The following is an 18143-nucleotide window of genomic DNA, read 5'->3' on the forward strand; positions in this document are numbered from 1 at the left end:
CTCACACAACCTGTGGGAGGGATTTGCAATGGAAAGTGTAAATGTTACTTGCATTATTCAAAATTGATCTTTTCGGTTGGAGTCCAGTTCACGTCAGGATTTACCTCTAGACATCTGTGTGTGTGTGTGCGTGTGTGTGTGTGCGTGTGTGTGTGTGCGTGTGTGTGCGTGTGTGTGTGTGCGTGTGTTTGTGTTTGTGTTCTCATGTTGATTTAGGCCTACTAACATGAAAGAGGAGTTGAGGATTTTCTGTAACATGCCTTTTGTTTTGGTTCATGGGTCATCCGGCAGTCTGTCCTAAACCTTCTCACCTGCCTCCATCCCATCCTCATTACAGTTTTATCCTCAGTAAATGACTGACTGACAGGAAGAGACAGAGAGGTAGGTAAAGCTAATTAGCCAGTTGCGAAGTCTGTAGGCTATGATGCCCCAATGGTTTATCTAATATCATGTCCTCAAAGACCTGCAATTAAAAAAAGTTGAATCAAATCAAATCTACTTTACTTAAGTAAGTATTTTCTTTAATTATGAGCTGGGTACATTCCTTGTTTAGTTATTTTGATATAAACCAGATGAACAGATTGAAAAATTTGAAAAGATGATGGCACAAATGAAATGAAGGGATGACAATGTTCTGTCCCCTTTTCATCCTTACTGCCTTTGTCACATTTTGTGGAGAGCCAAGGTTTCATTACTAACCAACAGGAAGCATCAGTGCACAATTTAGGTCATTCAATATGTCCTGTGGAGACTTTGACACTGTAAATTTCCTACCCATCAAGTCCCAATATTTCCCTATCAATTTCTGTATTCCAGCATTATGGTGGCTGTACAGATGCAAAGTCAGAGATCACAAAGTCAGATGGATTATCTTTTGGGAACTGATGTTTTATTGCAATATACTGGTAGTTTGTTATACAAATCAATCTGGACCAGAACAGACTGTCTGTTACTACTGTCTGAGCCAGCTGTGACTATGTCACTCAAAACCATTAAATATCTCTGTTGAACTGTTGGAATGAAACGTCAGTACCCAAAGCACATGATTTGGCGTAAGGATAAAGGACAAAAACAACAACTACAATTGAGTGTGTCGCTAGCACAGTTAACACAAGTAGATGCACAGGCAGGCCAGCAGCTTCACTCAGGTAGTCATGCTAGTGATTTGTACTACACTGAGGTCTGTTCGCCAACAAAATTACTGTTCCTCATCTTCAAAATCTTAGCCACAAGTGTTTTTTTCTGGATGATGGATCTGTCTAAAAGGTCAGGAGGTCAACAAATAGATCTGAATTCATCCTGAGGGGGAAATGAAAGCTTTGACATGGCAACAACAATGTTATAAGTTTGATGGAAGGTCAGGGATACAAGTAGAAGGCTTCATTATCCAGACACCAAGGACATCTAACATGGTCTGAACCCAGTGTGGACTGTTGGGAAGTTATCACAACCCATGGCTAAAAAAACAACCCTATTAAAGTCATCACATTGTTAACTGGTTAAACCCAGATTTCCATCTTTCCATCTTTTCCTTATGAATAGCTGATGTGAAATGAGACAAAGATTAACACAGTGGGGCACATTTGTAGTATTATCAATGTAACAATTTTAAACTTACACAAGGTGCCCAGAAAAAGTTGTTTTTGTACACATCTTCATGGGCAGGTGTGACTTTTGGGTGTAAATTGTACTGGTAGCCCCCCAGGAATCCTAACACACTGGTAGAAAATCTCCAGAAGGTCCAGCAGGTCACCCTGCTTTGAGAGGCCTGCTGGGGTGTTGGAGACTGGCAGCTGTAGAAGAATGGATGGTGGTGCTGAGGCGGGAGGCAGATCTCATTATCAGCTCAGCACAGGATAAGCTCAGAGAACAGGTCGATGAAACAGACCCTTGGCTGGAATGTGGCAGCAAGATGCTGGCCTCAATCCTAACTGAACATCTGGATAAAGACAGAGGATGGGTAGTTAGGATAAAGTCTCAAGGACAGGAAGACAGTGGATTAGAGGAGGATATGCAAACTCAACATCTGTCTCTAGCTGTTGGGAAATTTTAATGTAAAATGTTTATTGAATGTGCTGCAATGAACATATTGTGACACCGATAAGAGCAATGTTCAATATAGGTGTGAAGTGAGGGCAGAAAACAGAAAGATAAGGAGAAAGAGAAAGCAGGGGCAGAGGTAAAGCTGCTGTAGATGATCTGTGATGGGAGCTAATCCTGATTAACGCTGACACAAAGGCATGTAGGAAGGTGCTCTGTGTAACTTAACCCCCTTGATCACACGGGGAACTGCTGCACACATTAGAGCACACAGTACATATGATCTATGCAGAAAATACATCTATTACTTTAGTAAAAGTTAGGGATGAAACTAGATAAGTACTCCATCTCCCATATTCAAAGGAGGCTCGGAAGGCGAATCAGCAAATGCACTTCAGTTCTCAACGTATAGTTTGTGAAGTACCTGTGCAACAGGTGGAGATTACATGAACTTGAATCTGTTTGTATATTTTGTATGTCACTTATATAATATCATATGTAAACCTGATTGCACAGTTGTTATTTCCTCTCAGAAAATTTGCTACGACGACAAAGATGTTAGTGAATATTCTCAGTCCTGGTAACCCTTAGGTGCTGTGTCACAAGCTATTGATTTCATCAACATCTGTCAGTGCCGTTTCTAACAAAAGTTACGTGTGTCATATTTGACATTTGTTGTATTTTGAATTCAGCTGCTTGGACTGGTCTCAAAGTTGATGATTCTTTTATTTAAGTATTCAAATAACTATAAATTAACATTACATTTAGTCATATCTGAGTAACTATGAATTCAAGTTTTACTACAAATACAGCAGTTTGCACCACATTACCAGAATGGCCCACAGGTTACACTTTCAATTATTTTTTTTTTTTATTGTATGTCTTTTGTGTTTGAATTATTTAAACGTTCCAAGCTTGTAGCTAGTGCTAGGAGCAAAGACTCCCTCTTGTGGTAAAAACAACAATCAACCTTCAACTTGACATTTGAACAGCTGGTTTGAGGTGTTTAGTTACAAAGAATTTGAAGCTGATTACTTAAACATTGTGTAAAAAGAGCAAAAAGAGAGACTTGTGAGGTTTTATACCTGTGACTTTTATTGTGAATGTGTTAACATACTATACACAGGAGTGTACAGGCCCTAAGAACATGCCCTGCATGCATTGATATTATTGCATTAATCTACTGCTGCTGACAAAATCCAGAGCACAAAAATGTACAAAACAAATAATAAAAAATGGAAGAATGAAGACTTCACTCATAGCATTTATTGTGTAAAAATCAAACTCCTCCCCCAATTCACAGAAAAAGGCACGAGTAGCTAAAAATAAACAGAGCACAGTTTAAAGGCAAAGGCACACATGAAGCAAAGGCAAATGATTGTAGTGTGTGAATTTAGGCTTTCTGCAAAGAAGAGCCAGATGAAGACACACGCACACACACACACACACGCATGCATGCATGCATGCACAGGCGCGCGCGCGTCACATCCTGCAGATGTGAGGGAGCCACAGTCGTTGAGTTTATTTTCAAGAGGCCTGGAGATGAAAATGAATAAATGTGGGAGCACAGAAGGTACAGCAATGAAACCGGAACAAAGAAAGAAATACAGAGGAAAAGAGGGAGTGGACAGAAAGATAGAGGAAGAGAAGGGGGGAGCACAGAGAGTCATCTCCAGCTTATGGCAACAAGTAGAGTGAAAACAAGATGAGATGAAAAGGAGGAGTGGACTTTGACCGATCTAGGTCAGGAGGCACAACGCCAGCGCTGCCCCTCCCCAAAAATCCCTCGCTCCTCCTTTTCCAACGCTTGAAATGCTGCAACAGCCCTACACCCCACTGTTTATTTCTTTCCCTCATTTCATTCTCTCTCGTTTCCCCTTCTCCTAACCCCCCACCCCCCGACACTACTAAATAAGCAACATGTGGTCCTAATGAAAACCAGAACCAGCCTCTTTAGCCTGCAGTCTCCTCTGTTACATTCCTAATTATAATCCACTATTTATCTTAAGTAAGAGAAAACAGGAAATAAAGAGAGGACAAAAAGCTCCAGCATGTTGTCTCTTCACAGGTCGAGTACGGACAGAGTACAGAGCAATAATGTGCAATTTGAAAAATACCAAATTTTTCAATTCTTCAGAATCAAAAGTGAATAAAGGGTTGTATTTCATTCCAGCCCTGGCACCAGTGGTCCATGAATATTGCTCCGCTGGGATTGTGTTTTAGTGGTGCAGTCAGAGCAGTTCTGGTAGTGGGAGGAGGGGAGGCTGGAGCCTGTGAGTCTGTGTGTAACAACTATGTGCCAAGAGGGCTCTGTGTGTGGACATGTATGCATGAAACAGTTGAGGGGGATTTGAAATCATGTGACAATGTGCATATGTGTGTGTGAGAGAAGGAAGACATAATTGGCTCAGTGGGAGATGGGCAGACACACACATTCCTGTGCTGGTCAGAGCTTCGCCCTGCTAGTATTTGTAGAGTTTGGCTCAACATAAACATGCACACACGGACATCTGCAGGGAAGCAACCTCAGCAAACAACAACAACAATGAACAACATCCAAAGTGCAAAAAATGTTAAGATTGGTTCAAACAAATGTATCAGTAACTGCGTATATGTACAGGATTTGTACTTCTTCATAATGTATGTGCACTACTGACTCAGTCTACATTTACACAGCAAATCTGTCCCTTCTGTGTATAATTAGAAAAGACAGAAAGGCCTTTCTAATGTGTCTTAATGTGATGAGTACATTTTCAGAACTAGACAAAGGCACAGGAGAAACACTTCCGTCAGGCCAGCAGGAAGCTGGAGAAAAGCTCCACAGGCACCAGCTTTCACCTCTTCTGCATTATGTCACATACAGGAATACACAATGATGGATGGCGAGGTAACTCCTCAAGGGCTTTCAGAGACTAAGATACTGTGTCTCTTTCCACTGTGCCACCATTTCAATACCAGTCGATGATAGCGTTGTGTTCAATCTCTACTTGTGTCCATCACACCCAGTCCTGCATTGAGCGCTTGCAGTGCACCAAGGCCCTCGGAGTCTCTTTGTTCTGCAGAGTTCTTAGGATTGCGTAGATTAAGACGAGGATGCACAAGATGAGCACCAGTGGAACAGTCACCATGATCAAGGTCATGACCTTGGATTCATTGTCAGCCATTGTCACAACCACATTCACCTCTTTTTCCTTGTCATCTTCTGGGCTGTTTGAGGTTTCATCTTCTTCAGGATCTTTATCCTGGCCTCTGTCCGGCTCCCTGTGCTCATCTTGACCTCTGTCTGAAGGGTTGACTGGTTTCTCTGTAGCTTCCTGCTCAGTGTCAGCATCAGGGTGAGGTTGGGGGACATCCACACAGCCCATAAAATCCTTCAGGATGGAGCGAGGGTACCCTTTGTCTGCTGTTGACTTGCGATTGTCAAACCTCCAGTAACTGGTGCCTTTATAGAAATAGGTGTATGCTGCATGGGAGACAGACACATTGCATTAGTTCTAAATACTTTTGCTGCTTCTAGTTTACAAAAAGTAGACAGAAATGCCTTAGGGGCCATTTTAGTCATTTCCCCTTCACCAACATTCACAGGGCCAGATCTCTATCTAATAGATTTGATATCAGATCATGCTTTAAATATATTCACATCACACTATAACCATCAATCAGTAAATCAATAAGATGTGTTGCCTTCATGCAGGACCGCAAGCAGTCTTATATTTCTGGGTGTAAACGTGGTTCTGACCACTTCAACAATTTGGATGGATTCCAGAAGAGCTACTCTGCCCAAAATCTAATTTTCTAAACCAGATGATGGGCCAAAGCCTCAAACCAGAGTTCCCATTCTTGCCTTCTCTCTTTCTCTCTCTCCGACACACACCCAGCCTGACTTGCTCCAACTTCCACATTCTCAAATGTCATTTTTTCCTCTCTCCATCTTATACATACCCCATTCACCCCTTGAGCGACCCATTCTTTCCCTCCTTTCCCCTCCATCTTGACACTAATCATGGCATGGAACAAACAGCTTTTGTGATTCAGAGATTCCCTCTGCCTAAATCCTGTCACTGCTCCAATTATTTTGAGTAATAATTTACCGCTGTCATCACTGAGGAAGGCTCCTTTGGGTGAGAGAGGGATCTTGCCCCATCTGTTGATTGGCTTTGGGAAATCTGGATCTGTAGTCCTAGTCTCCTCACTGAAGCGCCAGTACCTACACACAGACAATATCCATCCAGACTCAAAGAGCTTTGTCTAAAATACTGAGAGGGAATTGTTGAAGTGTGTGTGTGTGTGTGTGTGTGTAATCTACCTGTCTTCACTGAAGAAATACGTATATCCACTGGGTTCCCACCAGATTGCAGTGTCGATGCTGTATTGAGGAACACCCTGGCCATACTCATGCAAGGGCTGTGGGTATCCCGGCAGCACATCCGCCTCTCTGAACACCCAGTACCTGTCATCTGCAGGGATAACCAGACATGTCACTAAAAAGCCAGCTCTCAAAGTTCAAGTCACCATGCTGAGAGAGGATATGAGAGGCAGAGAGAGAGCAGAGGCAGATGGAGAGAGTGTGATAGTGAAAACACATGGCTTATGTCACAGGGTTTGGTCCAGTGTGCTTGAATGTAGAGCAGAAAGGACAGGCAAGGTAGAAATGGCTGGCAGAATATTCATTTTCCTCCATTTACGTATGTGGCCTTCTGGTGCACTTTCAGCCAATTTCCACCTCCGGTTCCAGAGCGCCACAGCGTCGCCACAGTGCACACTCATGTTGAAATGCTGGTCAATCATTTAGATCAGAAGTTTGGTCAACTACTTAAATTGTTTAGGGTCCAACTTAATGAGTACATTCCCCAGGGATCTCTGCAGAACATCTCTGCTTCAAATAATGACACCAACAGAAATGTATATCAACAGAGTTCTTCTATTGGGTTACATTTGTGATCAAAGGCTACAGAAAGCATAAAATATTCAAATGGACTGCCTCATGGCCATGGTGGTGCAGTGGTCAGCACTGTCGCCTCACAGCAAGAAGATTCTGGGTTCGAGTCCCAGCTCGGGCACAGGATCTTTCTGTGTGAGTCTGCATGTTCTCCCTGTGCCTGTGTGGGTTCTCTCTGGTACTCCAGCTTCCTCTCACAGTCCAAAGACATCAAGAGGAGACCAGGTTAATCCAGACTCTAAATTGACCGTAGGTGTGACTGTGAGAGCCAATGGTTGTCTGTCTATGTGTTGACCCTGTGATGGACTGGTGACCTGTCCAGGGTGAACCCTGCCTCTCACCCGAAGGCTGCTGGGATAGGCTCCAGCCCCTCCTCGCAACCCTTAATAGGATAAGTGATAGAAAATAGATGGATGGATGGATGAACTGCCTCATGGCCAGATTATTAAAGTGAAAGTCCTGCATCTAGTAACATCTGGAAAAGTGTGGTGCTTAGAAGGCTGATGCAATCCTCCATTCGTCTCTGGAGGCCTCTGGGGCTTAGCCGGCCCCGTCATACAGGGCCAGCAGCAGCTGTCACGCTGCACAGCCGTCATTCAAGACACCCAATGAAATTCAGCACATACACTAATACGAACACTTACACATTCATCAATGATGCAGTCACACACACTACACCAACACAAACTCAATGGTTAATTTTGCAGCCGTTTTGGAAGAACGATTAAAAAGTGAGTTGGGAGTTGTTTTTTTCACCAAACGTTTTTAAAATAACTGTCTGTGCATCTGTCTATCCGTGTGTGAGAGAGTGTGCATTTGCAAGTGTGTGTGTGTGTGTGTGTGTGTGTGTACTGTATGCGTCTGATATGAAGAGTTACAGCTGTGCTAAATTCTTAGCATCTCCTTGGAAATCAGGCAAGACTGGAAACAAAACGCTGAGTTTACATTTCCTTTTAGCTCAACCAGTTCAAGCTAAACCTCAGATTTGTACTTCACTGCCCAATCTGTCTTTATAGAGTAAACTCTTAAATAGCTCCATGCTGGTTACATCTAAAAGTCACTGTGAGAAGTGGAAACTAACCAACCATTTGTTGTGCCCTAAAGCCAGTAGCTAAATTGTAAAATATATTCTTACAAGGTCTTGACGTAGAACGCCACACAGTCTGCCCAGCATGTGTCTGCTAGGGTTAGCATTGTAGAACAAAGCTATAACATACCTTTAAAGAAGACAAATTTGCCATCATGCCGTTCGTAGGCTGCATCAATGTTATTTGGCAGACCGATCCAGAAAACGGATATGGGCATGGGATAGTTATCCAGGACCCGGTTCCTTCGAACTCGCCAAAACCAGCGTCCCTAAAAAGATGACCAAGTTTATCTTTCAGCTTTTCTCTGGAATGACTGCTGCAAAGTGCTGGGACGTCCCTACCACAAAACCACACACTACAGTCTCAGCAAACTCTTGATTTTATGTTTCTCACCTTAAAAACAAACATCTCCCCCCTCAGCATGGTCACTGTGTCAAAGTTCCCATCACAGATATCAGGGACCTGGTTGTCTGGCTGCTTGGGAGGCCGGGGGGGAGCAGGTGGCTGTGGTGGAGTTGGAGGAGGAGGAGGAGGAGGAGGAACAGGTGGTGTGACAGGGTCTGGGTCTGGCTGGGAATCAGTGGGGAGGACAGGGGGTGAGGTAGGGTCAGGGTTCGGCTCAGGATGGGCTGGGAGGTCTGGTCGACCATCAGTTGGGTTCGGTGATTCAGGCTGGGCCACAGTTGGAGAAGAGGAGGTGGGTTCATCGTCAGGAGGAGAAGGGGAGGTGGGAGATTCACTGTCTGGGTTTTCGTCGGGGGCAGGTGGAGAGGTGGGTGGAGCATCAGTGATGAGAGGGGGACCTGGGAGAGGAAGGATGAAATCCTAAGGTTTACTAAAAAACAGAGTCAAGAGAGCGTGACTTCTCTTTGTTTAAAACCCAAAACCATTTCCATCTACAATGCAGTGAATTCCGGATGCAGCCTGATTGCTGATTGGTTAGGGTGTGTACCACATGGGTGAAAATGAATCCCAGCTGGCTGACCATGTCATCTCCTGACTCTCCCACCCACATTTCCGTTCTCACTTCAAGCTCACTCTCAAATGAAGGCAAAAAATGGCAACAAAAAATTCAAACCAAATTCATTTCACCAGCTGCTCTGTGCAGTATTAGACACAATACAGTTTTTATACTCTCCTCAATATTCCAATCACTTCCTCGCACGACGACAGTTTTCCATTTTGTGCTACAGTGGCTATAAACTCACCTAATCTACTGTGGAAAAGTCAGCTCTGCTGGTTGCTAAGAGAGGAAAACACAGATATGGTTATGTAATATGGACACAGCTGATGGGCAGGAGAGATACAGTTACACTGACACGCAACTCCTGCTAAGAATATATCAGGGCTGATGCTGGACAGTGACTCATCCACCTCTGTGAAGAGAGAGGCATCACCTGCAACATTTACTGAAGTCCATCAAGGCACACGCCAGTTTACATCATCTTGAAGAAAAACAGCTGCTTTTTCTAGTATTAATTATGACATCTATATATCTTGTGTACCATGTTGAAGATTTGCTAAGCTCACAAGCCACTAATAACAGACTACTTATTACAGGGAAAAAAATGCTTGAAGGTTACAAGTTCCCCAGAGACAAACTGTTCTAATGACTTGACACTAGGAGGAGGAAAAACACTCGAGCAGACTCAAAAAGCACATACCTCTGCCATGGCAATCATCTTGCTGACAGACAGGCCTTCCACTTAAGACCTCAGCCAAAACAAATGAAAAATATTTTTTCACTATGTCAAATGGAATCTGCCTCATAATTTAACCCCTGGACCCAGTTTGATTAAGCCAGACGTCGCTGCCTTTTCGCAATCTTGATGAGAAAATGTTGTCCCATCTATGAGTAGCAGTAATTTGTTTTGTGGCCAACTGAGGGCAGCAGGAGGAGCTGTAAACCCAATGTTGACACGTTACCACAAACAAAAACAGAATTTATTCAGCTTCCGTCCAAATCTTTTACGCTCACTTGAGATGTTTTTGCCTTTTTGTTTAAAAAAAAAAGAGAAGAATTTATGGCTGCTGAAGAAACCTTTTGCTCAATATAATTTAATATTCACTACACTGTAACTGACTATACAAGCGATCTACAGTAGTTTCTAGCAAAGCTCACCTTCATGGGGAGGTTTAATTGTAGGTCAACAGAGGACTAGTAAAAAACTAAGATGGACCCGCTCAGGCGGTCGAGTGGTTAAGAGCGCATGTCACATAGGCAGCTGACCTCAGATTGAATCCCAGCTGGAGGTTCTTTGCTGCATGAATGCACAGTCCCCTCTCTCCCTTCTTTCCTGTCAGTTTATTGTAAAATAAAGGCGTCTATGCCAAAAAAAAAAACAACTAAGTTGAGGGGTAGAAAACTGCAATCACCAGATTCTTACATAAAAACCTCCACAAGGAAACCATATGTTTATTTCTACCAACAAAGTTTATACTGCGTTGTCACTATTTGGAATGCACTGATCTTTCTTTCTCATTGAATCAAAGCTGTCCTCTAACCCAACTCCTCAGATCTGCTTAATAAAAGGGACTACTGTGTAATTTGTGCCATAACATTTACATTACAGCAGAAACAGATTTTTCTCATCTTCCTTTGAAAAGGAGATGACCTCCTGGTCAAAACTCTAGTTTACGTTATAAAATACTGTATATAGGCACAGCACCAAAACCCTGACTGTGGAAAAACTATTCACTGAGGGAAACTATAAACGTCATCGCAAAAGCGAAAAAGAATTTTTGGTGTTAATCTTGTGAAAGGAATGGATAGTAATAAATGTGGTTGAATGGAAAAAACATGAAACTCGCTGCAAAGCCACAAACTGATCTGAAGCAAAATAAAATCACAACTCAGTCTTTCTTATTCAGGTTTGCACATTAACAGACAGCCTAAGGAGAGACACAAAGACACAGAGTACACTTTAGACACACACACACACACACACACACTCACAAAGCCAACTGCACACAACGGCAGCAGACGAACTTTACTGAGAACAGCATGTCATGCATGCTGCTGTAATGTCCTCATGTGTTTTGTGGGTGAATGACGGTATTGTTAATTGACAGATGACGTGTGTATGTGTGTGTGCGTGTGTGTGTGCGTGTGTTTGTCTGTGCCTGCATGTATTTCTATTCTTGTCGGAACCACCACCCTTGAGAAAACACCAATGTTGTAAGGAGATTTTTACTTTGACTTGACATCTTGGCCGCTCCTGACAACTTTAAAAGGCTGTTTCAAGGTCAAGACTAGGTTTAGAGTTAAGGTTAGGATTTAGTTTTGATGATAAAGTTCAGGTTAAGGGGCTTTGTAATGGATTATGTGGATGAAGATCCTCACAAAGACAGAAATACCATAAGTGTGTTTATGTGTGTGTGCACATGTATGTGCGTGCGCGTATGAACACAATACAGCTCTTCTTCACAAGGCTGCTCGTCTTCTTCTGACTCACAGCTGAGATGTCACCAAGTGTGATAAAACCTCAAAGTACAGAGCATCACACCAAAACATCTAAAATTCAGAGGTCACTACTTTTGCAGAATTTCCCTGCACACTGTCACTGGCTGATGGGGTTTGTGTGTCTGTGACAGGAATGGAAGATAACAGTAAAAATGGACGTTCTGTTTGTGTAGCCCTGAAAAGGTTACACGTGTGTGGGTAAGCTGCCCAAACAGTTACTGGGGTGATAGTTTGTTTTTAGCACAAATCCGAGGGTATGTGGATTACTGAGCATACAGCTGGTTAAAGCTTTTTCTGAATTCTGGAGTCAAAGAGAAGTGATGCAGCAGTTTAAAAAAGTTTCCTGGTAAAGTTTTGCTTTACTACAATCAAGGTTAATCAAGGAAACTGCCCTCTCTGTATTCTCATTGGATGATGCTTATGTGTGTTCGTCAGGGAGCATTTTAGGATGCCAACGTAGCAAATGTTAAAAACATAGTAAATACATCCTGACCTGCCCTCCAAGAGTCATATCTATATGAAGACATATTTATATGAAAATGTATGTGAAAATTTAAATAAATACTATTCTCTGTGGCAGCGCAGTGGTGCCACATGAGCACTGTCGCCTCACAGCAAGAAGGTTCCAGGTTTGAGCCCCAGCTTGGGCACGGGATCTTTCTGTGTGAGTCTCCATGTTCTCCCTGTTCCTGTGTGGGTTCTCTCTGGTACTCCAGCTTCCTCCCACCGTCCAAAGACATCAACTGGAGTCTAGGCTGATTGATACTCTAAATTGACCGTAGGTATGAATGTGAGTGTGAATGGTTGTCTGTCTCTATGTGTTGGCCCTGTGATGGACTGGTGACCTGTCCAGGGTGAACCCCACCTCTCACCTGGAGGCTGCTGGGATAGGCTGCCCCCCCCCCCCCCGCAACCCTTAAGAGGATAAGTGGCAGAAAATGGATGGATGGACGGAATATTCTCTGCATATGCAGTTCACAGATTTGCTACACTACTGTAGGATACAAAGCTACACATCTCTACTACACACAACAGTAGAGGTCTCAAACATTTAACCACCTTAAAAAAATGATGAATAAGCTCATCTGATTCAAGTGTGTGTGTGTGTGTGGGGGGGGGGGCGCACGTGTGTGTGTGTGTGTGCATGCACTGTGTCCTTCTCACCATATATGTACTGTATTCCCTTGATGTCATCCTCATGCAGTGTGAAGTTGTGTGTGTGGACCCACTGGTAGAAAGGAGCCATAATGGCGCTGGGATTGTTGGAGTGTTCCAGGCCCAGGGCGTGACCAAGTTCATGGACAGCAACCAGGAAGAGATCTACACCTGCAAGTGTAGACAGCACTAATATGACTGATACTTGCCACAAATATTCCATTCAGACATGTTCTTCATTCATGAAGTCTTGGAACTGAGTTCATTCATAGTCCTTCTAAAAGTCTAAACTCTAAACCTCACTTCTTAACACTGACTAAGTGAAATGAACAAAAGTTGCAAATAGGTAGAATGAATCTGTCTATAATGTGGCTCTGATACGGGATCTGCCTCTCCACCACATAATCATAACATCACCACACAGATCATGTGTGGAATATTCTTTACCTTGTACTTGCTGATTGATCATATTCAAACCCATATATAGGACTGCTGTCACTGAGCCACACAGTTATTATAGAGCTCTGAAGAAAGATGATAAATAACTGCTGATCCTGTCACACTAAGCAAGTTGATCAGGAGGTCAGAAGGTCATGAGGTCAATTCCCATAAATACAAACCACTAACCTTTTGGATCTTGGTTGTCTAGTGTCCATGGCTCATCTGCATCAAAATGTGTGTCCCCACCAATTCCTGGCCCAGGGTAGTAGGCGTGGGCCAGCGAGCCCCCCTCCCCATCAAACAAAGACATGTCACCATGGAAACCAGAGGCAAAGAGCAGCAGGATGTCAGCAAGCTCTGCCTGGCTGCTGTTGCTGATGCTGTGTTGAGCAGGCAGCTGGTCAAAGGTGAGCGGCGTGGCCCTTCCCCACACGTCAAAGGCTTTACGAATGGCATCGTAAGTCCTCTCCTCTCCCAGCGAGGGGGGGATGTGCTGGTTCACAACACTGATGCCAGACAAGTTACCAAGTTATACTTAGTATATTTCAAAAAAGTGTTTGTATTGTCTCAACATCTCTGTGTATCTGAACCTGTAGGTGATGTGATCTTTGTCCCACTGCTGTCCAGTTAGAGTGTAGCGTCTCCTCCTCGCCCCCTCATCCATCTCAGCTCTTCTGTCTGGGAGGCCACAACGAGGACGACGCATGGCTCTGCTCAGCCACACACACACACACACACACACACACACACACACACACACACACACACGCAAGTAAAAATGATGCCCATGCATGGAATACAATATTTCTTCTGAAGAGGATTCTTTTCTCAGCTAGTGCAGCACGCAGTATATAAAGTAGTATTCCATCCAAAACATGTATGCTCACAAAGACGTTTTTCTCCCGTTACTTCTTTGTTACTCAAGAATGCATAAAAAACTGCAGTATATATATATATATATATATATGTATATATATATATATAAAAAAAGAAAAGTGACACGCAAAGGACACTGACGGCTAACAGTACAAAATCCAGTTCATAATCCTTGTCTTTTTTGTCCAGTCATATGCTAAGTAATCCATCCATCCATCCATCCATCCATCCGTCCATTTTCGATACTGCTCATCCATCAAGGGTCATGGGGAGGGGGTAGCCTGGAGCCTATTCCAGCTGACATTGAGCGAGAGGCGGGGTTCACCCTGCACAGGTCGCCAGTCTGTCACAGGGCCATCAGGAGCACTTAGGGGTTCAGTATCTTACTCAAGGATACTTAGAAATGGTCACCGGGGGAAGTGAGGATCGAACCAGCGACCCTTCAGTTGCTCTACCACTAAGCCATGCTGCACCCGCTCCGTATATCCACAAACTACATTACAATTCTGGTTCTGTGCAACTGTGAACATATGTGGACAAACAATACGTGTGGCTGCCATTTTCTGCATTCTGAAGACACCAAGAAGTAATGAGGAAGGGAAAAAAATCTTTGTGAGCTCAACACACCTATTTGTGAGTACTTTTTGGGTGAAGTATTGTTATAACAGAGAGAAATGAAATAAAACGATGAAAAAGACTAAAACTTGAAAACAAAGCAAATGTGTTGTGTCATGAGAGATACACTATGTTTGACATTATATTACATATCCTTATTTTCTGGGGTTTAATGTCAGGGTACAAAAATGGCCTCCACAGTGAAAAATTGAAAACCAAAATACTACAGTAATACAAAACTCTGGCCTTGTCTCAAGAGTCCGTGGTAATATTAACATCCACAGCTCTGAGAGGAACTGCCTCAGGATGTCTGATGATCCTGTTTTCTCAGCTGAAAACTGAGTCTTGTGGCCATCTATCATTCCATCTGCATCACAGAATACATCGAAGAGATCTGACTTTAAAATATCAGAATAAATGAAAAAAATAAGCCCTTCACACACTTCAAAACATCCCACAAGATGTCTGGATTTAGTTTGCAGTCTCTGCTCACAAGTGTTAGTGTTGTTGTATGTCTTTGAATCAAGGATCCAGCAGAATAAAACCAGAGCCAAAGAACAGTATGGCGCTTACGCTACAGTGGCGACGTCCATCTCCCCTGTCACCTCCAGGCCATAGAAGCACTGCATGTCACTGATGGCTTTAGACAGAATCTGAGCCGACTGCATGGTGGACATTTGTCTGCTGGCCTGGGACAAGTACCCAAATTGACGTAGCCAAGCCTGCCAAGAAGAAAGTGACAGAAAAGTTTTACTTAAACGGTGAAACTTGGGATAATAAGGCCAAAACGTGTCTAATGACTAAAAAAAAAAGTGTTAGAGGAGTTAAATCACAGAGTAGAGACGGACTCCAGATGGCTTACATTACAACATTCCAGGTCTCTCAATCCTGTGCCTGACAGCCAAGATGAGAAGAGAGGGACGAGAAACAGATAAATGCTCAGGATCATAATTAAACTGTACATCAGACCTGCAACCCAAAATAAACACACAGTCCTGCATGTGCATACCTCAGATTTTGGTCAGATATGATCTGGCTGACACTCTACTGACACATCCTTCATATTCAATGACAGAGAAAGAAAGCATGTAGAGCCACGTAGCCAGGAAACCAGGACGAGTGAGATTTAAGATCCGCACTTCAAGAGGCCTTTACAAAACACCACAGGTCCTCTCTAGCACAACTGGAGCTCATACCTTCATACAGTGTGAACACACACACACACACACACACACAACAGACACCCTCGGGTGAGCACACAAAAGCAGGAAGAGTCCATTACTGCATAGCAGGACAATTTTCCAGTACTTTAATGTCAGAGAAGGTGTACTGCTCACCTGAGGGAAAGAATGAAATGAATGAACACTGCCATGACTTCTTAAGAATTTAGCAGAACACTTTTAGAATATTTTCAATCTACTTGTCTCTGTTTACCATCTGTGTCTCCAAGAGAAACAGATGCTGAATGATTGATGCTATGATAACTGTAATTTCACCAAGTCCTCACATGTTTGACTTAGCAGACAGTATTTATACACATCTCTGAATGTTTAGAGCACAGTTTCAGCACTTCTGTTGATCTTGCAAGTTCATCCTTCATCTGAGAAGTAGAAATTCCAAGAACAATGACTTTTCATTGTATTTATTGTGATATAATGCAGGAGGAATTATGTTTAGACAAGAATTCATGTTTTAAACAGTGTGAAATACACAAAATGGATATGATGTGATGTGTTATGACGCTCCCTGTGTTATTTTGGAGGATAACATGTTGAGCAACCAGCTGATGATTTGATGTTTGGGAGCACACAGGAGGACATCAAACGTGTGGATGTGTTCTGTGGTAATGACTGTACCTCCGCGCTGAAGCCTTCTTCCTCCTCCTCTGGGACATGTGCCACTGCGCTGCACAGGATCAGGGAGAATAAAGACACTGATGCGATTAGGATTCGTCTCCAGAGCTGCTGGGATGCCATCTCCCTCCTCATCTGCTGCCTGTGGCCTCCAGAAGAACACTGGGTCGTGGCGGGATGGGGGGGGGGGGGGCGACAAAAACAGCCTCCTCCGGCAGCTGCAAGCAGGGACTCGGAACAAAGTGCAGTGTCTACGGTTTCTGTTCCCTTCCTCTTAAACTGACACAAGCTCGGAAAGGAGCTACCTGGTCAACACATCAGAACACTTGAAAAGCTGCAATGGAGTTTCATACAACAATAAAAGTGCATTAAATACACTGATATGTTTCTAATCCACACGTGATTTGGCCCGAATCCACCACCTCATGTCTCGTCCCAGTTCATACAGCGGACAGAAGGAATAGTCCTCGCGATGCTTCCTGGGTCCACGATGGCTGATTAGAGTCCAGTAAGAAAACCCAAAGGTCACGTCTTCGTCCACTTCCTGCACTCAAGTTCACTGCTCAGCAAACGAGAAAGTTAGGGGAGTCACAGGCTGAATTCCGGCTGCTACCGCGGAGCGCAAACACTGTGCGCAGTGAACGCCATTAGAAAACTGTGCATTGATAAAAGATTTCTGAACGAGGAGGGCCCTCCTTCCTACTCAAACACACACACACACACACACACACACACACACACACACTACAAACATACACACACACACACACCGCAGGGAGACGGAAAGCAATGTTGTGTGTGCCATCTGTAGGCCGACCCGAGAGGGACACTGTCGGTGGGATTTACACCCTCTGACTGCAGCTGACCCTTTATTAGCGTCCTACAATAAAGGCTGATTTAATGGTACGGTTGATAAGTTGATTAATGAGAATAGAAAAAAGGTTTGGAAGACTTTGAAATTATATATATATATATATATATATATATATATATATATATATATATATATATAAATATATATACATACATATTTGTTAAGTTAGCACACACCTTCTCATTTAATGTTTTTTCTTAATTTTCACGACTATTTACATTGTAGATTCTCACTGAAGGCATCAAAACTATGAATAAATATATTCTGAATTATGTAGTAATCAAAAAAGTGAGAAATCTCAAATCATGTTCATATTTTAGATTCTTAAAATAGCCACCCTTTGCTTTGATAACTGCTTTGCACGCTCTTGGCGTTCTCTCCATCAGCTTCATGAGGTCGTCACCTGAAATGGTTCTCCAACAGTCTTGGAGTTCCCAGAGACGCTGAGCACTTGTTGGCCCTTTTGCCTTCACTCTGCAGTCCATCTCATCCCAAACCATCTGGATTGGGTTGAGGTCAGGTGACTGTGGAGGCCAGGTCATCTGGCGCAGCCTCCATCACTCTCATTGTTGGTCCAATAGCTCTTACACAGCCTGGAGGTGTGTTTCTGGTCATTGTCCTGTGAAAAATAAATGACAGTCCAGCTAAATTCAAACTGGATGGGATGGCGTGTTGCTGCAGGACGCTGTGGTAGCCATGCTGGTTCAGCAGTAGTGGATTGCGAGCACCAATTTTGAATAAATCTCCAACACTGTCACCAGCAAAGCCCCCCCACACCATCACACCTCGTCCTCCATGC

The 18143-nt window shown here is 43.3% G+C and overlaps 1 protein-coding gene across 2 annotated transcripts; it reads right to left on the reverse strand.

Annotated features, from left to right (window-relative positions):
• Nucleotides 1–3942: 3942 nt before the first annotated feature.
• Nucleotides 3943–17194, reverse strand: mmp15a (matrix metallopeptidase 15a). Of its 2 annotated transcripts, none has more exons than XM_086208229.1 (10): nucleotides 16474–17194; nucleotides 15191–15339; nucleotides 13717–13836; nucleotides 13313–13632; nucleotides 12695–12856; nucleotides 8461–8870; nucleotides 8197–8335; nucleotides 6347–6497; nucleotides 6132–6247; nucleotides 3943–5503 (listed from the first exon to the last, which is right to left on the reverse strand). In XM_086208229.1, the coding sequence occupies exons 1-10, from the start codon at nucleotides 16603–16605 to the stop codon at nucleotides 5037–5039; spliced, it is 2166 nt and encodes a 721-aa protein (XP_086064355.1). In that variant the 5' UTR covers nucleotides 16606–17194; the 3' UTR covers nucleotides 3943–5036. The 2 variants fall into 2 exon arrangements, with proteins under 2 accessions (XP_086064355.1, XP_086064356.1); XM_086208230.1 differs by lacking the exon at nucleotides 16474–17194 and adding an exon at nucleotides 15480–15507.
• Nucleotides 17195–18143: the final 949 nt, after the last annotated feature.

Source organism: Aulostomus chinensis, chromosome 7 (genome assembly GCF_037954235.1).
Source record: "Aulostomus chinensis isolate RoL2024-O1b breed Wild chromosome 7, RoL_Achi_v1.0, whole genome shotgun sequence".
Taxonomy (NCBI): Eukaryota; Metazoa; Chordata; class Actinopteri; order Syngnathiformes; family Aulostomidae; genus Aulostomus; species Aulostomus chinensis.

Excerpts from the sequence above, each read along its gene's own strand:
- mmp15a (XM_086208229.1), bottom strand. The coding sequence starts at position 16,605 with ATGAGGAGGGAGATGGCATCCCAGCAGCTCTGGAGACGAATCCTAATC. Across the intron at positions 13,837-15,190 it reads ATGGACGTCGCCACTGTAGC|AGCCATGCGTCGTCCTCGTT; the intron begins GTAAGCGCCATA and ends GTGGCTGAGCAG. Across the intron at positions 12,857-13,312 it reads AGACAACCAAGATCCAAAAG|GTGTAGATCTCTTCCTGGTT; the intron begins GTTAGTGGTTTG and ends CTACACTTGCAG.